This window comes from Lissotriton helveticus, chromosome 4_1 (assembly GCF_964261635.1).
Source record: "Lissotriton helveticus chromosome 4_1, aLisHel1.1, whole genome shotgun sequence".
Taxonomy (NCBI): domain Eukaryota; kingdom Metazoa; phylum Chordata; class Amphibia; order Caudata; family Salamandridae; genus Lissotriton; species Lissotriton helveticus.
In genome coordinates, this window is record NC_136063.1 from 157452162 (window position 1) to 157476484 (window position 24323).

The 24323-nt window shown below is 48.8% G+C and overlaps 1 protein-coding gene across 1 annotated transcript in view; it reads right to left on the reverse strand.

The window, feature by feature from the left end:
• Positions 1 to 308: 308 nt before the first annotated feature.
• The window catches only part of LOC144827081 (nmrA-like family domain-containing protein 1), a 43244-nt gene continuing 19229 nt past the window's right edge, over positions 309 to 24323 (reverse strand). The window contains exons 4-5 of the mRNA XM_078685526.1: positions 22523 to 22713; positions 309 to 552 (exon numbers count right to left, since the gene is read on the reverse strand). Of these exons, the coding sequence (XP_078541652.1) occupies positions 376 to 552; positions 22523 to 22713 (368 nt within the window). The 3' untranslated portion in view covers positions 309 to 375. The remainder of the gene's footprint in view (positions 553 to 22522; positions 22714 to 24323) is intronic.

A 24323-nucleotide genomic window follows, 5' to 3' on the forward strand; every position in this document is an offset into this window, starting at 1 on the left:
CTCATTTACTTTGCATGCTCAAGTTATTGTTTGATTAGCTCCATGACATTGGAATGCTGGTAATTGGCTAGTAAGTCAGTTGCACCTGGCTGAAGCTAGCTGATGGATGGGACTTCTCCTTTGTTTACACAAAGTCCACAACTGATTTGGAATTATGGAAGAATGTATTATGCGTAGGAAAATGAGGACGTCTAGGAAGATGAAAGAATGGGGTGAGCACCAGGAAGGAAGAGGATGGACTGAACAAAAGACAAGACGGAAAACAAAATAATGAGATGACAAAATATACTTTCTTGCAAAACAAGTAATCAGCTACAAAAATCTTTATTAATACCTGACCCCAATCCAAAATAACAAAAACAACATTCCTTCCAATTAACATTTTAATGCCTCTTTGTTCTCGGAGAGGAACTGGTCAAAGCTCTTAACATTTGGGTTGAGCTGGTGTGTTAGTTCGATGTTACGGTCTATCTTTGTATGGTAGAATCGGAACATGTCAGCAAATTCCTTGGCCCCAGGGAATCCCAGCTTCTCATAACTTTCAGGAGAAATCTAGTAAAAGATAGCAGATGGCAAAAACATACAATTAGTCAAATATTTAGTTGCAATAGCCAGTTACATCTTTCAGGGCAGTTTCTTAAAAGGCGTTTAGATCACCAAAATAAGACCATAGCAAAAGACTGCAAGAGGTCATCCGGTGTAATTCTCTGCAATGGCTCATGACGTGTCTGTGTGTAAGGAGACTAACTGCACGGTCTCTCAAAGTGGTCATTCCAGAAGGCTAAGCAACTTGACTATATTTGTATTACAAGATAGGAGCCTCTATTATGCAGTCTATCTTCTTGCTGTATTTTGTACAGCACAAGAACACTACAACTCCCACAATCCTGCTCCACTGGGCAGGAAGTTGTTATTGGTACTAATGTCCTGAAAAAGATGAACTTGAGATAAGTCTCATTTTTATTTTGGACAATGTTGTGTTGGCCTCCTCTGTGTCTCTGATTCCCACCATTTTCTTTGTCTGTGTTTTTGTATTTTTTATTTTAATGGCAATTTTAATGGCAGGTGTCATTACCCCACCTGATTTGAAGTTTTATAGATAGTTTTAAATAAGCTGGTGGTATGCCTTTCTTCATGTCTGCCCCAATCTTTAGGCATGTTTTGATATTTTTGCCTACAGGGTGTTGGGTGAAGAGCCTGTGCTGTGTGCACAGCAGTAAAAAAATGCGTAACCTCTAGTATAATCTGCAGCAGAACATCTGTGCATGGAAGAGGACCTCTGAAAACAGAATTTTTAGAAGTCACTATAGCATCAACTGTAATCGAAAGGTATTCATCAGGATAAATAAGGCAGAGAGGATGGAAGATGCGAGTATAGGGGGTGGAAGATCGAATGTTCCCTAGGAAATGTTGAGACGGCCCTCTTATAGTTCGGAATAAATCAAACAAATGGGTGATCCAAGAGCCAGCCTCTCCTCCATGGCCCAAGCTGATAACCCTATGGCAATATCTGGCATATAAAAATGACAGCAGATGTGGAATGGACTTGGGGGAACACTGGTCCTCCCATGCAACTGCTTCTGGCCCAGATTACTAATAATGGATAGCCTATGAGATACCCAACCCAATGAGCTTTTAGCTTATCTATGAGAGAGACAGGACTGGTTCTGTGTGGGTTTCTAATAAGGTAGCTACCTCACACAAACAAAGTCTGGTCAGGCACGACATACCAGCACCTTAACAGATGTGTGCCTCGAAACCTTCCAGATAACTTCTCTTTGTTGAAGTAGTTGTGGATAAGCAGCTGAAGTCAACTAAAGACCCATCATCTACCACAGCGTTCTCCAAAGTCGGTCCTGGAGGGCTGGATCCATGTCAGATTTTTAGAATATTCCCATTTAGATAAATGAAGTGTGGAAGAGGAGTGGCGCAGTGGCCCGGGCGACTGACGCTGGACGCTGGGGATCACGGTTCGATCCCCCGCTCCGGCGGCAGGGGTCTGTCTGCCCAGCACCATGTGACTCTGGGCAATAGCTCGCTTAATCTTCCCGATGGCCCCCAGCGCCTTGACACCTTCGGGTAATTGTTCGCGCTTTACAAATACTGGACATTTAAAAATCTGGCATGGATCCAGCCCTCAAGGATGACTTTGGAGAATCTTGAGGTCACACTAGAAACAATTTTGAGTGAGCTGTCATTGATAAAGCTTCCTGGTGCTCAGTTGCGTAAAATACTGTGAAAACTACTAATAAAATGGTTTCTATTAGAAATGATTTAGCCATGTTGAAACTCGCTTGCAGCTAAAAAACATACTGGCATCAGTGGAACAGAAACGGGCAAAATAAACTGAAAGAGGGCAGGGCTATTGCAGCTTACACTAAAAACTGACTGAGATGGACGACAGAAACCAAAATGCTAATGTCTTTTTCCCAGGAGTTCAGTAGATGATGGAAAAAAAAAAGATATGGTTTCTTCACCCTTCGGCCCGCCCCTCAATTTTCAGAGAGTGCCTCGAATTAGATCCAGAGACTGCAACAAGAGACAGGGGCCAAGTCAAATGATTGGATATTTTTTGATACAATAAAAGGCACGTCAAATGATTGTGGCTACAAAACATGGTTCCATTTCCTTTGAAAACCACAAAATATATCTCACACAAGTTCTCACCTGCAACCAATCTAAAGCGGAAGAAATGTTTACTCTTCAGGCCACAAACTGTGAAAGTGAGACATTCGCTTGGGCGTACTTATCTACCACAATGCTGATAACGACTGATGGGAAGACCAAAGAATATGAGGACCCTTATTCTCTGGAAAAAGGCACTAGACTCGCTCAATTTATCAACGATGGACACTTTGCATCAAGAAAAACACTACTAACCCCACAGACCATCAAGACATGACAGGTGAGTTTGCTGAACTGGCTTTCCCCTAAATAGCCAGTCTAAAGTATTCTTGGTCGACTGGCCATATCAAGGCGTTTTTTTGGTCTGTCGTGATCCTGTTTTTGTTCATTTTCTATTCCCACTATTGTGCTACACAACTTTGTTGGAGGAAGTTAGTTAATGTCTTCAGCAATACGAAAGTCTTAAAGTCTTCTCTATCCTTTCAATGAATATTAGTGACATAACAGACTTCATAAGAAGCATTGTTATTGTTATTGTTATTGTTATTGTTAACTTAGTCTTTTATAGCGCCAACTCACCAACAGGTCTCTAGGCGCTTAAAACAAACAGCAAACAACAATGCATGAGGAAGGAAGAAAGCCAGGGACCTATAATAAAATTTATTTAGCTGGATCAAGTGCCTCCCTAAATAAAAAGGTTTTTAACAACTTCCTAAAACGCAGGAGATTCGCTTCTTTCCAAAGTGATTCTGGTAGATTGTACCAGATCTGCGGAACCAAAACCGAGAAAGACCTGCCGCCTTTGGTTTTTAACTTATAACGAGGGCAGACCAAAAGCTGGGATTCGGCGGACCGCAAGACTCGCTTGGGGGTATATAACTCCAAGCAATCTTTGATATACACAGGAGCTTGCCCATAGATGGCCTTGTGGGCTGTGCACAGGCTCTTAAACTCCACCCTCTGTTCAATGGGGAGCCAGTGTAACTTGAGTAGTAAAGCAGAGGCATGGGATCTTCTAGGTAACTTGAAGATCAGACGCGCCGCGTCATTCAGGACCACCTGCAATCTGTTAATCAAGATTTTAGGTAGGCCTAAATAAAGGGCGTTCCCATAATCTAGCCTCGAAACGATGGTGGCAGAGACTACCATACGGAGTGCGGAAAAGGAAAGAAGAGGGGCCAACTTTCGTAACTGTCTGATCAAGCCAGTACACATCCCTACTACTGAGGAGATCTGATTGGCCATAGAATACTCATTGTCAATCTTAATTCCGAGACTTTTTACTTTGTCACTCGTTGTCGGTGAGGGCCCTAGTTCCTGGGGCCAGTAGAGATCACTCCAAGGCGAGGCTAAGGTGGAGACCACCAATACTTCCGTTTTTTCCGGATTTATTTTCAACAGATTGGCCGTCATCCAGCTAACCGTATGTCTGAGGATATTCTGAGCATTAGTTTGTGCCAAGATGGTATTATCAATACTCAGCAACAGCTGGGTGTCGTCAGCGTAATTAAATACGTGGCAACCCATGTTAGCTAGAGAGTCAATCAACGGCTGGAGGTACAGGTTAAAAAGCAGTGGGGATAGTGCGGAACCCTGAGGGACTCCGCACTCCAGAATACCCACTTTAGAAATGGCATCCCCCAGTTGGATCCTCTGGGTCCTACCGGTCAAAAAAGATTGGAGCCACTGATGGACCTGACCCCTTATCCCAAACGCAGCCAACCTGTCCAATAGCAGGGAATGGCTGACAGTATCGAACGCCGCTGATAGGTCTAAGAGTATCAGGGCGCTCGGTTTCTTACTGTCAGCCATACCTCTCAACTCATCCAGCACCGATAGCATCACCAACTCTGTGCTGTGATGTGCACGAAATCCCGCCTGACGCTCCTGGAGAAGATGGTGCGATTCCAGGAATGAGGAGAGGGACCTCAGCACATGTTGCTCTAAAATCTTGGACAGAAAGGGCAGTTGGGATATCGGCCTATAGTTTTTTAAAATGGCCGGGTCGGCTCCAGGCTTTTTTTAACAGAGGCCTCACACGTGCCTCCTTAAGACTTGATGGTAGATGACCGGTCTCCATTGAGCTGTTAAGATGGGAGATAATGTGATTTTCCAGGATAGGGCGCGCTAAACGAAAGACCCTAGGGGGACACGGGTCCGCTGGGGAGCCTGACTTAATGTTGTTCATAATCTGCTCAAGGCTTAGAGAGTCCAATTCAGGAAACTTAGAAAGATATACTTCGGGGGAAAACTGAGCTTCCTGTGACGGACAGGGGCCCTTCAGGACACTAATCTTGATCTCAGAAAGGATAATTTCCACGTTCTCGAGAAAGAAGCTTTGAAAACTATCGGCAGTTATTGTTATTTCCGACGTTTCTGATTTTTTGCTCAGCTCAGTTAAGATTTTAAATGTTTCCTTCTGAATATTGTCCGCTTGACTTATACGAGTTTCATAAAAATCTGCTTTTGTAGCCCTAATCAATTTCTTATATGACTTAAGTGAGATTCTGTATTGTTCCCTATCTGTCCCGTCTTTAGTTCTCCTCCAGATCCTTTCTACACACCTGAGTCTCTTTTTATGGTCCCTCAAAAGCGGGGTAAACCATGGGGTGCCTTTTACTATTCCTTTTACTTTTTGTAGTTTCTCAGGTGCTATCTGGTTGATTGCCTGACTCAGATTCCGCATTAAATCCTTATAGTCCTGGTCTAAATCTCCTTTTAAGACTAATGTTTGGACACGGTCAGGAAGGCTACAGGTCAAGGCTTGTGAATCCACTTTTGTCCACTGCCGGACTTTTTTCGATTTAGTTTTTTTTTGGGACAAATAGCTTTCAATCTGGATCTCACAGTTCACCAGGTAGTGGTCCGATCAAATACAAGGTACGATGTCCACAAGGTTTACCCTTGGGTCTGATGTCCAGATGAGGTCTAGGATGTGCCCCTTGACGTGCGTCGGGGCATCCACAAGCTGTCTGATCCCCAATGAGGACATAGTGTTCTCCAGACGTCTAGTTGGCAGGTCTTTTTTAACTTTATCCCAATGCATGGTAAAATCTCGTGTCACCACAATTTTTTGATATCTAGTGCATAAATCCGACATAATCGGAGCAAACAAATCATTAAAAACTGAAGCGGAGTTTGGGGGACGGTACACGGTGAGGATCACTAAGCATGAGTTATTCAGCATGCTCTTCACTCCAAGTGTATCAGCTAAGCTGTCAAAGCCAATAGGTCTCACCCATCTGAAGTCTATTAGCTGTGTAGGAATGGAGTGGAGTGCCATTATGCTCCCACATCCCAGATGTCGCGCCCTCCCCCCAACCCTTACTTAATGGCGGCTGGTGCGCAATGGGGTGAGCAAGACCTCTGATGTCCTAGTCAGGAAACTGCTGTCCCCTCATGCAGCTCCGTCGTGAGTGCCTCTGCCCCAGCGCTGCCACTGACCAGTGTTCGAGGCCCGGTGCCTTGGCTCGCTCCTGACCTCGCGGTTTGCCTTCTCTGCCTCTTCTTGCCCTTTTATTTTTTCTTCATCTTCCTTCTGTCTTTTGCTCTTTTCCTTCTTGCCATGTTTGCCTTCTGTCTCTTCCTTTCTTTTAGCCTTATTGCTTTTTTTCCTTTCCTTTTTCTCAGCCTTTTGCTCTTCCTTTTTTCCCTGCTCCCTCTTACCCATTTTCCCGCCACTGCTGCCCCGTGGCCCTCCCCCGCCTGTTCATGCGCCCCCCTCCCAGATGCCCCGCCCTCTCAACCGACCTCTAATTAATGGTGTCTGCTGTGCGGCCGAAGGCGTGCCAAAAGCAAGCCTGTGTGCGGCCCGACTGCGACCAGCGCCAGGGACCCTGGTCCTCCTACCCGCTGGCACTACACCTCCTCGACTCTCTACGCACTCAACACCGACAAGGACAACAACTGCAAGCTTGCTTCACCTATTGACACCCACAGACCCTTCACCTACCACCACTGTCACCACTCCTTCTCCTTTGGCGAGACCAAGGCCTCACCTCAACCCCCCCTCCCCCTCACACACACAAATCCACCGCACCCCAGGCCCTGCAATGCATCCTCCTCAAAGTTGCTCCCCCCACTGACACGCCACGGAAATCTGGGACCTCCTCGACAGCACCACCCCGATGTAGACTTCTTCGCAGAAACCTGGACGAACGGCACCTCGGGACCAGACATCGCCATTGCCATCCCAGAAGGCTATAAGATCACCGAAAATACTGCGCCAAACGCCCCAGAGGAGGCATCGCTATCATCCATAAATCCAACCTCCGACTGAGCACCCACACTGACGGCCCCCAGACCTGATGGAGCACCTTCACTTCAAGATACAGACCAACCCGACCACCACCCTCCAAGGCACCCTCATCTACAGACCCCAGGGACCCCACGCACCTTTCTGCAACTCAATCACCAGCATCATCACCCTGCAAGCCATCACCTCCACTGACTACACCCTGCTGGGAGACCTCAACTTCCACCTCGACAACCTCCAAGACCCCAACTCCACCTCCCGCCTGGACAACCTCCTCAACATCAGACTCAAACAGATCATACCAGAACCCCCACACACAGCAGGACACATCCTAGACCCCATCTTCACAGCAGGAAACACCATCACCTTCAGCCACACCTCCGAACTCCCATGGACGGACCACTGCTGCATCCACTTCACATTCAAAACATCCATCACCGGCAAACGTCCACACTGGCTCCAACGCAGGAATTGGAACAAGATCTCCGACGACCAGCTCACTGCCTCCCTCAGCAGCTCCACTGTCACCACCACGGACGACGACCCAACCACCTCCGCCTGTACCCTGCACAATTGGATCACCGAATGTGCCAACACCATCGCCCCCCTCAAGTAAACTACCAACCCACATGCCAAGAGAGCCAGCTGTTTCTCGACCAAACCACAGCAGACCTTGACAACTTCATAGAAGTCATCACCTCCCACCACAAGCTTACCAGATACACAAGGAAGAAAGCGCTCCAGGACAGAATGACCACTCACACACACACACACAACAGCAAGGAACTTTTCGGCATCATCAAAGAGTTCGCCCAACCCATCAGTGAGACAAAAACATACCCCCCCTCCCGGGACCTCTGCGACCGACTCAGCGCCTTCTTCCATCACAAAATCAAGACCACCTTTGACAACTTCGACGACTGCAACCTACACGTGAAACCCACACCCACCATTCCCTATGACAACTTCGACAACCTACACGCGGAACCCACACCCACCATTCCCTACCCTATGCAGTCTACACTGGACAGCTGGACTGCCCTCTCCATCTAAGACACCCTGAAGACCAACAAGTCAACCTCCTCCGGGGCTCCCACGGACCCCTGCCCACACCACATCTACCACAGAGCCGTGGACATATTTGACCCTGTTAGACCTGGCATCATTGGCATGAGTCTCTCCTCCATTTTTTCTGTTTGCCTCCTCTGTTTACGATGTTTTTGCTGGTATATGCTTTGGGCACTGTGCCACTGCTGATCAGTGCCACAGTGCAAGTGCTCCCTATGTGAAATTGCTGTATTGATTGACTTCCATGTTTTGGCTTATTTGGTTTACTATCAGTCCCTAGTAGAGTGCACCAGGAGTGCCAGGGCTTGTAAATACAAATGCTGCTAGTGGGCCTGCAGCACATGTTGTGCCACCCACAAGAGCGGCCTAGTAAAAGTATGTCTGAAGGTCTGCCATTGCCAGACCACGTGCAGTCTGACTGTCACGAGGACTGCGCAAGTACACCTACTTGCCAGTCCCTAAACCTTCCCTTAACTTCATGTTAGTCACCCCTATGGTAGGCCCACGGGCAGGGTGCATTGTAAGCATAAGGTAGGACAAGCCTGACAAGGTTGGCATGTCCTAATAGTGAATTACATCCATAGTCGTTTTTCACTATTGTAAGGTAGCCTGCTCTCCATCAGTTAGAATGGGCTGCCAGGATTATTAATGTTATAATCCTAGCGGGCTCGGGGAGCATGGTGCAATGTCGAGTTTGGTATCCCTGAACTCAGGGTTTAATAACGCATCCGTTTGTGTGGATGGTTTTTGGACTCTGTGTTTGAAAATAGCACTTTTAGAAAGTAGCTATTTTCTTGTCTAACTGTCTACCGGTCTCTGCTGGTTCTGGTGTGTGTGTGACAGGAGCTGGGTGGCTCCAGAGAGTCTGAATGAGTCAGTGTGGGATGAGTGGGGCATTTGCATTGAGAGTAGGGGAAGAGTAGCTCTTGATAGCCTGCCCTGCCTGATACAATGTTGGCTCCGCCCCCCTGCCAGGCGACTGATGACTCTGTGCTTGCCTGGGACTTTCCTGGCCCGCCTCCTGCCGGGCAGCTGATGGCCCTGCCCCTGCCAGTAACAATGCTGGCTCCGCTCCTGCTGAGCGGCTGAGGACTCTGCCCTGCCCAGTGAATAGGCCAGGTGCTCTGGCCTGGCAACACCCACAACAAACCCAGGATGGGGGGAAATTCCCCTGCATGGACAAAGGGATCAAAGCCAAAAAGGGGTATAAGAGAAGGACCCCTGAACCAAGAAATCAGATCACTTCTGACAAGGAAACCTGAACCAAGGACAAGAAGCCTGCTGATCTAAGGACTGCCTACCCCTTCTGCCAGAGTGCTGTTTGTTGGGGGAATCCTGCATTGCTTCTTTATTTTTGCCAAGGGACCAGGAGAGAGGAACTTTGTGTGTACTCTCACTCTTTGCTGAGAAAATCTCCAAGGGCTGGAAGAGTGCCAGTCTCCTGTTGAAGTCACTGGGCTAAAGGACTTCATCTGCTTAAAGTGCTATTTGCTGGGGTTTGTGAACCCAGCACCTCTGAAAGAATCCAGCAATCTCGACGCCGACGGACGCCGCCGAATCCGGCTCGACATCGTGAGTAACGGCTCCAGTGTCCCGCTTCCTCGACGCCGGCCGCCGGGCCCGATCGACGCCAGCAGCAACGCCAGTGAGTAGTGAGTTCGGCTCCAGCTCCAAGTGACCCCGTGTCTGCACCGCTGCTGATCGCATCGACTTCGAGCCCTCTCGACGCCGTGAGCGCTGCTCACTCTTGCAACATCGACATCGACGACGTCGTATCCTGCTTCATCCCGTGAGCGCTGCTCCCGCCTGACTTCGGTCGACGCCGCTGCAGATCGCCCCGACTCCGAGGCCCGATCGACGCCGAAGACGCGACGCCGGACATCTCGACGCCGCTGATCATCGAGTGCTTCACTTTTCCAAGGTACTGTGTTGTTGGGGTCTGTGCGACTCCGGGCTCGACGTAGCGCTCCTCGCGGTCGACGCCGAACCTTTGGATTAACTTTGCCTCGACGTCGTGTGACTCCCGTGTGGGTTACATTGTTGCCAAGAACTGTGTTTTAGAGAAGAAGAGTTGCTTTTGATACTAAAGACTTTGTGCTAAGAAGAAACCGTGCTTGAACTATTATTTTTCCTTCCAAGAGTATTTATTAAGACTGTGGTATATTTTTGTCGTTATTTGGTCTTGTGCTAAACCTTATATAAAAATACTTATTTTTATAATACTACTGTGTCGTGTCCATTTGTAGTGTATTCACTTTATTACTGTATGTGGTCATAAATGCTTAACGCACTGCCTCTGAGATAAGCCTGTCTGCTTTGCCAAGCTACCAAGGGGGTGAGCAGGGGTTATCTAAGTGTGTGATCTCCTTGCCCTGACTAGAAAAGGTGTGTCCCTATTTGTCAGAAGTGTATACCTCTGCCAACTAGAGACAGCCGCTTCTAACATTGGTGGGTCAGCGGTGGGATTTTGAACTTTGCATTTATGACCCATGTGCAGTGATTAGTGTGCGCTACATAGTGAAAGCAGACCATAGCGCAGCCACAATCTGTTTTGGTTGGATATTCTATTTTTGTTCTCCGCTTTTCCTGAAGCTTGATTTTTGAAACTGCCAGTTTTAACCATGAGTGATACCGGAGTCACTCCCCTTGTTGTTGTTGTGGAGGAATTTGATAGAGCCAAGATAGGGACATACGAAAAGAAGCAACTGCAATACTTTTGCAAGCAGTTTCAAGTTCCTACCAAAGGCATCTCCCGGAAAGGAGACTATTCCAAAGCATTGGAGGCCTGGTTAGAGGCCAGAGACCCCTCTGCCCCGGTGGTGGTACCGACAGAGGAAGGGGAGGAGGAAGTGCCCGTGACTGGGCCTGTATCCCCTCCTGGCAGCAGTGTTTCCTCCAAAGGTCTTTCCCCTGAAGAAAGAGAAGAAAGGGCGAAGGAGCGAGCCTACAACGTGGAAATGGCAAAACTTAAGATAAATGGGCAGTTGGAGATAGAGAATGCAAGAGGCAGGAGAGAAGCTGATTTGGAGATCAAAAGATTAGAGTTTGAAAGAGAGAAGTTAGCTTTTGAGCGTGAGAGAATGGTGAGGGACATGGAGCTCAAAGCTAAGGAGTTAGAATTGAATCCCTCTGGTGGCAGCGTCCCATCTGTGCCTGCAGAAAGTAGGTTTTATTTTCCCAAAGATGTGATCAAAGATTTTCAGAAGAATGAGGATATTGGTCAGTGGTTTAAAGCATATGAGTTAGCATTGTTGGCCCACCGGGTCCCTGAGAAGGATTGGGGAGCGGGGTTGTGGGGTCGCTTTGTGAATGAGGGAAGAGATACCCTGTTAGACATGCCTGTTGAGAATAGGACGTCTTATGCTCATATGAAAGATGCTTTAACGTTAAGGTATGGCCTAACCCCAGAAAAGTACAGACAGGCCTTTAGAGAATGTAAGAAGTTGCCTGGTACCACGTGGGTGGAGTATGTGTCATATTTTTGCAGAGCCATGGATGGTTGGGTAAAAGGCAGCAAAGTGGAAAGTTATGATGCTCTTTATGATTTGTTTGCTTGGGAGCACTTGTCTAATAACTGTTTTCCAGAGCTGCGCCAGCACCTTATTGATAGCAAGATATCTAACCCTAGAAAACTTGCTGAAGAGGCGGACCGCTGGGTCAGTACCAGGGTCCACAAGGGTCCAGTGGGAGACTCAGCCAAAGGTGGGCAGGGTCCCCAGCAGAAGAGTGGGGGGGACAAGGGTAAACAGAAGGAGTCCCAGAAAGGGCCCCAAAGTAATCCCCAAGGGAACCAAGGGAAAGGTTCCCAGCCTCCCCCTGTGAAGAAATCAGAGGCCCCGCCAGGTAAACCTGGTCATAGGGGCCCCCTGACCTGCTTCGTTTGTAAGCAGGTAGGACACCGTTTTTATGACCCTCAGTGTCCCTTGAAGAAGTCTGGTGCACTACCCAGTGCACCACCCCGTCAGTTGGCTAGTGTAGCTCTGGGAGGGGAGGAGATGGTTGCCCATGGTGGGGAGGGTCCCGCGGAGATGTCCCTGGTCTCTCTAGGAGACATGGAATTGGTCCCTCCACCCCCTCTGCCTAGTAACACTAAGAAATATAGGCAGTGGGTGACCATTAATGGCCATAGAGTGGAAGCTCTCAGAGACACCGGAGCGAGTGTGACAGCTGTCAAGTGTCACTTGGTGTCCAGAGAGCAGGTTGTTCCCCACGCATTCTACCCTGTGATAGCTGCTGACAACTCCCAGAAAGAGTGTGAGGTAGCTCAAGTTTCCTTTGAATGGGGGGGAGTTTCAGGTACTCTTCAGGTTGCTGTGAGGCCCGCCATGCCTGTTGATTGTCTCCTGGGCAACGATTTAGAAGACTCCCCTTGGGCTAAGGTGGAGAGGGAGACACATTTGAAAATGTTGGGTGTGCCAGAGTGGGTGTGTGCAACCACTCGATCCATGACAGCAAGTAAGGGTGTTGATGGGGTTCTGGAGCCTGAAAGTATGGCCCAGGACCCAGCTGTGAAGAGAAGAGGCAGGGGGCGCGGGAAACCGTCCCCCGTAGTTCCCGTGGTCCAGGAGGAGGCAGACCTCGAGGGGGATGCCCTGGAACCCACAGGTGAACAAGTTGCCGAACTGGGAGACCTGCCCGAGCTGACCCATTGGCAGCAGGATGGTGGTCCCTCCAGGGAGGAATTCTGTGCAGAACAGAAAGTGTGCCCTTCTCTTGTGGGTATGAGGCAGCAGGCCTCAGCCCAAACCTCAGGTGATCAGTCAGGGTCACATTTTGTGTACTGGGAGAACGACCTCCTGTATAGCGAGCCTAAGGCTGCTGAGCCTGGGTCAGCCCGTGTGCTGGTGGTACCCCAGCGCTTCAGAGCCTTCCTACTGGGTTTGGCTCATGACGTTCCTTTAGCTGGACATCTGGGGCAGGACAAGACCTATGACAGGCTTGTCACCCATTTCTATTGGCCTCAGATGCGAAGGGATGTAGACATCCAGTGCAAGACCTGTCAGACTTGCCAGGCAAGTGGGAAAAGCGGGCGGAAGCAGAAGGCTCCCCTCCAACCTTTTCCCGTGGTCAGTACCCCCTTTGACCGGGTGGGGATTGACATTGTTGGGCCACTGGACCCCAAGACAGCCCTGGGCAACAGGTTCATCCTGGTCTTGGTGGACCATGCCACACGGTACCCGGAAGCCATCCCTCTCAGAACAGTGACTGCCCCCGTGGTGGGACGGGCACTAATGGGTGTTTTCTCCCGAATGGGGTTCCCCAGAGAGGTGGTGTCAGACCGGGGCACCAACTTCATTTCCAACTATATGAAGTCCCTGTGGAAGGAGTGTGGGGTAACTTATAAGTTCACCACTCCTTACCACCCTCAAGGTAATGGGTTGGTTGAAAGATTCAACCGTACCCTTAAAGGCATGATTATGGGTCTTGAAGAACCAATGAGGCGTAAATGGGACGTCCTCTTGCCATGCCTGTTGTTTGCTTACCGTGAGGTGCCACAGAAGTCTCTAGGGTTCAGCCCCTTTGAGCTTTTGTATGGTCACCCGGTAAGAGGACCTTTAAGTCTGGTCAAAGAAGGCTGGGAGCAATCTCCCAGGAAACCTCCCCAGGATGTATACAGTTACATGCTGGCCTTTAGGAACCAGACTAGGCGCTTCAGGGATCTTGCTCAGGCAAATCTGGAGGCCAGCCAGGAGGAGATGAAGCGGTGGTACGACCAGAGGGCCACTCTGGTAGAGCTTCAGCCTGGACAGAAAGTTTGGGTCATGTCCCCTGTGGAACCTTGTGCGCTCAAGGACAGGTGGACTGGACCATTCGAGGTTGTGGAGAAGAAGAGCGATGTCACCTACCTGGTGGATTTAAAGTCTCCCAGGAACCCCTTGCGGGTCCTGCATGTCAACCGTTTGAAGCCCCACTTAGAAAGGTCCGAGGTGGGCATGCTCCTAGCTACAGATGCTGGAATGGAGGAGGAGAGTGAGCCTCTTCCTGACCTCCTGTATGCAAAAGAGCAAGATGGGTCAGTGGATGGTGTTGTCCTCTCTGACACACTGACCCCTGAACAGCAGCAGGATTGTCGCCATTTGTTGGGGCAATTCCCTGATCTGTTCTCCTTGATTCCTGGTGTTACTCAGTGGTGTGTCCATGATGTAGACACCGGGGACAGCACTCCTGTCAAGCACAAGGCTTACAGAGTGACTGACAAGGTCAGAGCATACATCAAGGAGGAGGTCTCCAAGATGTTTGCCCTAGGGGTGGTTGAGTCCTCTAGCAGTCCTTGGGCCAGCCCCGTGGTCTTGGTTCCAAAGGCTGCAGCGCCTGGTGCTTCACCGGAACTTCGGTTCTGTGTGGATTACCGAGGACTCAATTCAGTCACCAAGACTGACGCGCACCCCATCCCCAGAGCTGATGAGCTCATCGATCGGTTAGGGGCTGCCCGGTACCTTAGTACGTTTGATCTAACGTCTGGGTACTGGCAGATCGCCTTGACCGATGGGGCAAAAGAGAGGTCAGCATTCTCCACACCAGATGGGCACTACCAGTTCCGGGTTATGCCCTTTGGGATGAAGAATGCCCCTGCCACCTTCCAGAGGTTGGTCAACCAGGTCTTGGCTGGACTGGAGGATTTCAGTGCCGCCTACCTGGACGACATCGCAGTGTTCAGCGCAAGCTGGGAGGAACACTTGTGCCACCTCCAGGAAGTGTTGTTGGCCCTGCGCAGAGCAGGCCTCACAATCAAAGCCAGTAAGTGCCAGATTGGGCAGGGTTCAGTGGTGTACTTGGGGCACCAAGTAGGGAGCGGCAAGGTGGCCCCCCTACAACCCAAGATTGATACCATCCTGGCATGGGCACCGCCCAAAACCCAGACTCAGGTGAGAGCCTTCCTGGGTCTCACGGGTTACTACAGGAGGTTTGTCAAGGATTATGGTAACATTGTGCACCCCTTGACTTCGCTGACTTCCAGGAAGCAGCCACGACTTGTGAACTGGACTGACGCCTGTCAGACGGCCTTTGACACCCTGAAAACTGCAATGTGCACAGCACCCATACTCCAGGCACCCGACTTTTCTAAAGAATTTGTTGTCCAGACGGACGCTTCAGAGCATGGCGTGGGGGCTGTTCTAGCTCAGGTGAATGAAGAGGGCCGAGACTTACCTGTAGCCTTCATCAGCAGGAGGTTACTTCCCAGGGAACAGAGGTGGAGTGCGATAGAAAGAGAAGCATTTGCTGTGGTCTGGGCACTGAAAAAGCTGAGACCCTACCTGTTTGGGACTCACTTCCGGGTGCAGACAGACCACAGGCCCCTCAGATGGTTGATGCAGATGAGGGGTGAGAATCCAAAGCTGTTGAGGTGGTCCATTTCCCTACAGGGGATGGACTTCACGGTGGAACACCGCCCTGGCACAGATCACGCCAATGCTGATGGTCTGTCCAGATTTTTCCGCCTTAGTGATGAGGACTCCCTAGGGTAAGGGTAGTTCTCCCCACATTTCAGCTGGAGGGGACACGTGTTAGACCTGGCATCATTGGCATGAGTCTCTCCTCCATTTTTTCTGTTTGCCTCCTCTGTTTACGATGTTTTTGCTGGTATATGCTTTGGGCACTGTGCCACTGCTGATCAGTGCCACAGTGCAAGTGCTCCCTATGTGAAATTGCTGTATTGATTGACTTCCATGTTTTGGCTTATTTGGTTTACTATCAGTCCCTAGTAGAGTGCACCAGGAGTGCCAGGGCTTGTAAATACAAATGCTGCTAGTGGGCCTGCAGCACATGTTGTGCCACCCACAAGAGCGGCCTAGTAAAAGTATGTCTGAAGGTCTGCCATTGCCAGACCACGTGCAGTCTGACTGTCACGAGGACTGCGCAAGTACACCTACTTGCCAGTCCCTAAACCTTCCCTTAACTTCATGTTAGTCACCCCTATGGTAGGCCCACGGGCAGGGTGCATTGTAAGCATAAGGTAGGACAAGCCTGACAAGGTTGGCATGTCCTAATAGTGAATTACATCCATAGTCGTTTTTCACTATTGTAAGGTAGCCTGCTCTCCATCAGTTAGAATGGGCTGCCAGGATTATTAATGTTATAATCCTAGCGGGCTCGGGGAGCATGGTGCAATGTCGAGTTTGGTATCCCTGAACTCAGGGTTTAATAACGCATCCGTTTGTGTGGATGGTTTTTGGACTCTGTGTTTGAAAATAGCACTTTTAGAAAGTAGCTATTTTCTTGTCTAACTGTCTACCGGTCTCTGCTGGTTCTGGTGTGTGTGTGACAGGAGCTGGGTGGCTCCAGAGAGTCTGAATGAGTCAGTGTGGGATGAGTGGGGCATTTGCATTGAGAGTAGGGGAAGAGTAGCTCTTGATAGCCTGCCCTGCCTGATACAATGTTGGCTCCGCCCCCCTGCCAGGCGACTGATGACTCTGTGCTTGCCTGGGACTTTCCTGGCCCGCCTCCTGCCGGGCAGCTGATGGCCCTGCCCCTGCCAGTAACAATGCTGGCTCCGCTCCTGCTGAGCGGCTGAGGACTCTGCCCTGCCCAGTGAATAGGCCAGGTGCTCTGGCCTGGCAACACCCACAACAAACCCAGGATGGGGGGAAATTCCCCTGCATGGACAAAGGGATCAAAGCCAAAAAGGGGTATAAGAGAAGGACCCCTGAACCAAGAAATCAGATCACTTCTGACAAGGAAACCTGAACCAAGGACAAGAAGCCTGCTGATCTAAGGACTGCCTACCCCTTCTGCCAGAGTGCTGTTTGTTGGGGGAATCCTGCATTGCTTCTTTATTTTTGCCAAGGGACCAGGAGAGAGGAACTTTGTGTGTACTCTCACTCTTTGCTGAGAAAATCTCCAAGGGCTGGAAGAGTGCCAGTCTCCTGTTGAAGTCACTGGGCTAAAGGACTTCATCTGCTTAAAGTGCTATTTGCTGGGGTTTGTGAACCCAGCACCTCTGAAAGAATCCAGCAATCTCGACGCCGACGGACGCCGCCGAATCCGGCTCGACATCGTGAGTAACGGCTCCAGTGTCCCGCTTCCTCGACGCCGGCCGCCGGGCCCGATCGACGCCAGCAGCAACGCCAGTGAGTAGTGAGTTCGGCTCCAGCTCCAAGTGACCCCGTGTCTGCACCGCTGCTGATCGCATCGACTTCGAGCCCTCTCGACGCCGTGAGCGCTGCTCACTCTTGCAACATCGACATCGACGACGTCGTATCCTGCTTCATCCCGTGAGCGCTGCTCCCGCCTGACTTCGGTCGACGCCGCTGCAGATCGCCCCGACTCCGAGGCCCGATCGACGCCGAAGACGCGACGCCGGACATCTCGACGCCGCTGATCATCGAGTGCTTCACTTTTCCAAGGTACTGTGTTGTTGGGGTCTGTGCGACTCCGGGCTCGACGTAGCGCTCCTCGCGGTCGACGCCGAACCTTTGGATTAACTTTGCCTCGACGTCGTGTGACTCCCGTGTGGGTTACATTGTTGCCAAGAACTGTGTTTTAGAGAAGAAGAGTTGCTTTTGATACTAAAGACTTTGTGCTAAGAAGAAACCGTGCTTGAACTATTATTTTTCCTTCCAAGAGTATTTATTAAGACTGTGGTATATTTTTGTCGTTATTTGGTCTTGTGCTAAACCTTATATAAAAATACTTATTTTTATAATACTACTGTGTCGTGTCCATTTGTAGTGTATTCACTTTATTACTGTATGTGGTCATAAATGCTTAACGCACTGCCTCTGAGATAAGCCTGTCTGCTTTGCCAAGCTACCAAGGGGGTGAGCAGGGGTTATCTAAGTGTGTGATCTCCTTGCCCTGACTAGAAAAGGTGTGTCCCTATTTGTCAGAAGTGTATACCTCTGCCAACTAGAGACAGCCGCTTCTAACAGACCCGAGCTTCAACGAATCAACAGCTCCTTCAAGACCGCCTCCTTCCCTGACGACTGGAAACACGCAGAGATCAACCCTCTCCTGAAAAAAACGTCGCCGGACCCCACTGACCTAAAAAACCTCAGACCAATCTCCTTACTCCCGTACCCTATGAAAGTCATCGAAAAAAGCCATCAACAGCCTCCTTCATAGAAGAAAAAACATCCTCAATAAGGGTGGGCGTAGTTGGCGGAGTACTACTCCCCAGAATTCCACAAAGTTGAACATAAGCTCCAATAATTCTGCAACTTTGTTCCATCTGACTCCCAATTAATGAAACAGAAACCTCATATACTTTTGGTAAAATAACAAGTATCTCTGTCTTTACATGCTAAAATGAATATAGTCATTTCACAAAAGTGAAAATGAAAATTTAACAAGCAGTGAGAGAGGTGATGATTTTGGGATCCTCCCTAACCTAGGGAGAGAACTAAGCAGATGCCTCGAAAACAAAGAGCACATCTTGCTGAACGATTCGGTGGTGGTCCCATCCTCTTAGGACCACCCCAAGCACAGGTATGGGCAAAAATACAATCCCAACCAAAGGCCCTGCAAAGCATTATGGGACGGGATTAGTAGTGGGCAGTAAATAATCAACCCCCAGATGCATCAAAGTTATGTTTTGCGAGTCCTTAATAGCGAATTTTAAGGATTCGCTATTAAAGACTCGCAAAACGGGATGCATGTAGGAATCGCAATATTATTTGCGATTCCTACTGATTCCTAATTTGCGATTAGCTAATTGCTAATTGCAAATAAGGAATGGCTTTCCCATTCATTCCTATGGGCCTAAAGGCCCATAGGAATGAATGGTGAGTCATTCCTTATTTGCGATTAGCAATTAGCTAATCGCAAATGTGCGGCAATTTCAAGGGTGCCAGGGTGTCCAAAGGACACCCTGTTGCACCCCTGAAATGGTAATGTTCACTGGTGTTGCGCACACACATGTCCCAAGGACATGTGTGTGTTTAACATACAACTTGGAAAAATGCACTAAAGTGCATATTTCTAAGTTTTTGCTATTTACCACGTAGTTTGACTTCGCGGTAAATAGCGGCCCCAGATTGCCAATTCGCAATCTAGGAATGGTTCATGCATTGCATTTAAGGAATCGCAAATTGCGATTCGTTAAATGCAATCGCAATTTGAGAACTCGCAATTATTTGTGAATTTTTAAATTGCGAGTGCATGAACCCTTGATGCATCTCAAATGCCATTTTTGCGGGCACTCCCTGCCGAATTTTGCGATTTGCACCGTTAGCGCTCGCAAAAATGCTTGATGCATCTACCTGATAGTCTCCAATATCAAAATAATTCTACAAAGAGCTGCTACTAGGTGTCCCTCACGAGTCAAATGCAAACGCTGTGAAAATATTACATCAAACTGCAGTTCCTCTAGTCGTTACTAGGTGTCCCTCATGAGTCAAATGCAAAAGCATTTGACTTGAGGGACTCCTAGCAACGACTAGTTGAACTGCATCTTGATGTAATAATTTCAATGCTTTTGCATTTGACTCATGAGGGACAGATGTCTCTTGTGGCGAGGAAGGCGGTTTCTATGCTGTGGTTCTTTCTGAAGCCAGATTGGGAGGAGTCAAGGATGTTGTGCTCTTCGATGAAAGTGGCGAGTTGGGTGTTGATGGCTTTCTCGATAACTTTCGCTTGAAACGGGCGCAGGGAGATGGGACTGTAGTTTTTTAGGTCAGTGGGGTCCACTGAGGGTTTCTTCAGGAGGGGGTTGATCTCGGGGTGCTTTCATTCGTAGGGGAAGGAGGTATTTGTGAGGGAGTGGTTGATGGTGTGGCGAAGCATGGGGCAATGGTGTTCGTTGCTCTGTTGCAGATGTGGTGGGGGCACGGGTCCATGGGGGCCCCAGAGAGGACTGACTTCATCTTCAGTGTGTCTTCAATGGCAGGGCTGACCAGCTTTCGATCGTTGGCTTCAAGGTGTCCGGGGTGGTTGATAAGGGTTCTGTGTGTTGGCTGTCTTCGTCAAAATTGTAGTAAATGTTCTTGATTTTGTGGTGAAAGAAAGTGCTGAGTTTGTCGCAGAGGTCTTGTGAGGGAGGGATGTCTTTCGACTCTCTGATGGGTTGGGCGAACTCCTTGATGATGCTGAAGAGTTCTTTGCTGTTGTGGGCGTGCGTGAAAATTCTGTCTTTGAACGATTTCTTTCTTGTATTTCTGACGAGTTGGTGGTGGTCGTTGGTGGTGGCTCTGACGTTGTTGTGGGCTTCTGTAAATTTGGAGTTCCTCCTGGCCTTTTGGAGGCAGCTGCATGTGCGTCTGGACTCTCTGAGTTCGGTGGTGAACCATCTGGCTTTCCTGGCATGTGTGTTGTTCTTCTTCAGAGGGGCTAATGTGTTGGCACAGTCGGAGATCCATCTGTGCAAGGTTCGGGCTGCGGTGTTGGGGTTGTCGTCCGCGATGTTTGGGGTGGAGTTGCCGAGTGAGCTGGTGAGCTGGTTGTCGGTGAGTTTAGTCCAATTTTGGCGTGGGAGCAGGTGCTGGGTTCTGTGGATGGTGGGTGTTCTGAAGGTGAAATGGATGCACCGAGGTTCTGTCCATGGGAGCTCGTGGTGTGGCTGAAAGTGATGGAGTTTCCTGTGGTGAAGATGGAATAGAGGAGTGTGTCCTGCTGAGTGCATGGGCTCAGTCACAATTTGGCGGAGTCCTATGTTGTGGAGGTTGTCCAGGATGGATGTGGTGTTGGGGTCTTGTTAGTTGATGAGGTCCTCCAGCAAGTTGTAGTGTTGGTGGAAGCGATGGCATGCGGGGCGATGTTGTCCAGGATGAAGTTGGTGAATGGTCTGTGCGATCCGGGGGGCCGGTAGATGAGGGTTCCCGGAGGGTGGTGTTAGGGCTTGCTTGTATCTTAAAATGTAGGTGTTCCATCAGGTCTGTGGACTCGTAGGGGAGTGTGCTCAGCCGGAGGGTGGATTTGTGGATGATGGCGATCCCCTCCCTCCCCCAGGACAGATGGAGCGGTCCTTCCGGGAGATCTTATATACTTGGGGAATGTCAATGGCGATGTCAGGTGCCAAGGTGGTGTTGGTCCAGGTTTCAGTGAAGAATGCGACGTTCGGGGTGGTGACGTCGAGGAGGTCCCAGATTTCAGTGGCGTATTTGAGGCGGGATCAGAGGTGGAGGAGGATGCCTTGCAGGGTCTTTGGTGTGGTCCCGTTGTTGCGGGCGGGTTGTGCTTGATCCGTGGTCTTGACGGTGCTGCAGGAGTAGTGTCAGCGTTGACAGCTGAAGGGTGTCGGCTGGTGAAGCTAGCTTGCCTTCGTTGTTGCGACCTGGATTGAGTGTGTAGAGTTCCGCTGGGTTGTAGCGTTGGCTGTTCAGAGGGCCAGGGTTACTGGCACTGGTCGCGTTCTGGTGCAGACGGGCTTGCCTTTGGAGCGTCAGCGGTGCACCCGCTGCGTGGCCACCATTAGGTTGGGGAGGGCTGGACAGCAGGGAGGCGGTAGGGGAAACATGCATGGGTTGGTCGCGCTGGGGGAGGGGCTGCGGGGGCAGCAGCGGCAGGAAAAGTAACGGGTGAGAGGTGCGCAGAAAGAAGTGAAAAGTGAAAGGAGGAAGGAAAGTGATAGAAAGAGAGTGACAGTAAAAGGGTGAAAAAAATAGGTTAAAGGAAAAGGAAAAAACAAGCAGAAAAACGAAGCAAGAGAGAGAATGAGAGGTACAATAGACCACCAGGGATGAGGCGCAGGTATAGCCTGCGAGTGGAGGAGGGCCTCGAACACCAGCACTGAGAGTGCAGGGGCTCAGGATAGCCTCACTTGATGGTGGAGCTGCAAGGGTGGGAGAGCAATTTTACTGACAATAAGTCAGTGGTCTTGCTACGCCAACATTCAAAATAAAAAAAGGACTGGATACATTCTATTCCCGCCATGGGACAACTACAGAAGTCCTTTTTTTGGCGGGTGCACAATGCTTAAAAAAACCAAACCGTGAGTCCTTGCTGCTCCGAACACTTTGTTACTCTAGAAAATGGAGCCCAGTCTGGATTTACTCACTTGGAGTAAACAGAGTGGTCAGATAATGGGCTCAGATGGTAGAGTAGAAGTGAGGCAGTCACTGATGCCATCCTTTTGAACTAGAGCCCAAGCTCCAGGAAATGACCAAAATAGAGCTTTTCGTATACATTTTCTTTAGGAGCTAGAACCTGATTAATCAGTACCAATCTTCAACCTTTTAAGACTTATGAGTTCGTTTGGCCCATGAGAGGCTATTCCCCTTTCATGGGCAAAACTAGTAATAGGTGATAATTGTTACATCCAATAAATTCCAAACAATAAAGTAACTGCTCGTTTAGGAGGTCATTTAGAGCAGGGTGGTAGGGCTAGTATAGGCAGAAATGGTATCAGTCCCTGTTTCTGCATCAGTGCATGTAAGGAGCTCGAAGCAAATTGTGCTGGCTTTAGTATTGCTTGGCCACTACCAACTGGTGCACCAAACACAATACATAGGTAATGCACATGCTCACAACAGACACTGTTAGCATGCATTACTCTATTTTAACTCTGGAGAGGAAAGGAATCCCATACTCGAGTAGATGATTTTTGCACTGGGTTGATTTTGCACCTGCAGTTAGCACATGGCTACAAAACATCCTCTTATTTTACTCTTACGTTTTATTTGCACACAGCCTGCTTCTCACCTTGGAATCTAGCACTGTCTTCCCCATGTGCTTGGACAGTATCTCTGCGTACTGCTGGGCTGTCAGGCGTTCAGCGCTCAGTCCAATGGCCTTGCCCAGGTAACATTCAGGGGATTGGAAGATGCTTGCCACGACTGGTCCGATGTCGGCCACGGATATCCCATCCATTGGAATGTCTGCCATGGGCAGCACTAATGTAGAAAAGAGAAGAGAGGTGAAGTGTTAACAGAGACTAATTAAGCAAGATGAGTGGGGAGAAGAAGGGAAACAAAACTCTCCTGTTTGGAAGGAAACACCTATGTTGGTTATTGGTTTTGCTATTATAGCCTCACCTCCTTCCACTCCATAGGTCTCATCACAAATGCATAAAAATGTCATCTTCTTCTATACTCACCAGAAAACTTGCAAATGTCATAGACCCAGAGGATCATCCGAGCTCATTAATTTCTTCCCAGTGCCTCAGTTTTCTTCTTGAAGGTACAGACAGGTAGTGTCACCTCTACCAGCGCACTGCAAAGATGGCTGGTCCTTTGCACCTCACCTCCCAGTAATCAAAATGTGGACTTACAAGTGAGACTTGAAGAACACTCGTGCCACCAAAACAAGTGACGCCATCATGTACTTAACAGGTCCACATGTTGGTATCACACAATTTCAGATGGCCCGAACTGCATCCCTTTTGGAGGACACAAGCGATGGTCACACTTGAACTTCCATTTGGTACCTGGTGAGCCCGCTGGCTTTCTTAGGTTATTCAAATACATAAATCCTCTAGAGGTGTATTTTATAGTTTCAGGATAGCCAGATCTGATTGTCAAAAATTTCAGAAAGCACTAGCAAACAGGCCTTCTCTTGATTATGATTCCCAGGCTACAGGAATAATCTTGTAGGCACCTGAGGCTTGTTCCCTCCTTATAGTGCTTGATGGAGAGTGTCATCTTCATCCCTTGAACTAATCACCCTTTTTGCCTTCGCACCCTTCATATCCCTCTCACCTTCTTCAAAGTAATTCATGTGCCTCTTTTCTGTAAACGTACAAATATGCTTCTGCATTTCTGCATGTGTGACAGACTTTTCTTTTGCTATGGGCTGCCATATTCTACCTAATTAAAAGTTGGAGTCTGATAAATGACACCAAATAAAATAGAAAAATAATGAAAATGCATTTGCTGCGGTTAATAAGATTTTTAGGATACAATTAAATTTTTCGAAAAAAGGTCATCAGTATAACAAATATTGATAAATACAAGCCTGTCTCTTGAACTTTATTTGATTCCTTGCCGATGCTTCAAGTTAGCCCTGCTCCCCTCCCATAGATGGCTTTAATGGCCATTAACGGCCCGCTGTAGCATTATATATTACAAGGTAGCGGACCTTTAATGGCTGGTATAGCCCACCTCAACAGGGTACAAGGCTATTAGAACATTCCACCCCATGAGTTCATATCCACTCAGTCATTGCACTATACCCCTGCTGTTCAGAACTTTCATTGACTTGCTTCCTCTTCTGCTCTAGAACTCTGAAGAGGCCAAGGTGACAGAGGTACAATGTTAGGGAATGAACATGAGGAAGTCTGAATCAAAGTTATAATGGGGGACATTTATTTATTCATAACTTTTTTTTATAAAGTGCTTTATCTTGTTGCCTCCCTTATGCATTTCCTCCTGCATGAGTTACCTTAAAGTTACTGTCTGTGGTCACCTCTGCCTTTCTTGTCTGGCATCTAAGCTAAATATACTAAATCAAAGAATTATTGATCTTTTCCAGATGAGTGTCAGCCCACCTCATCCAGAGCTAGGTA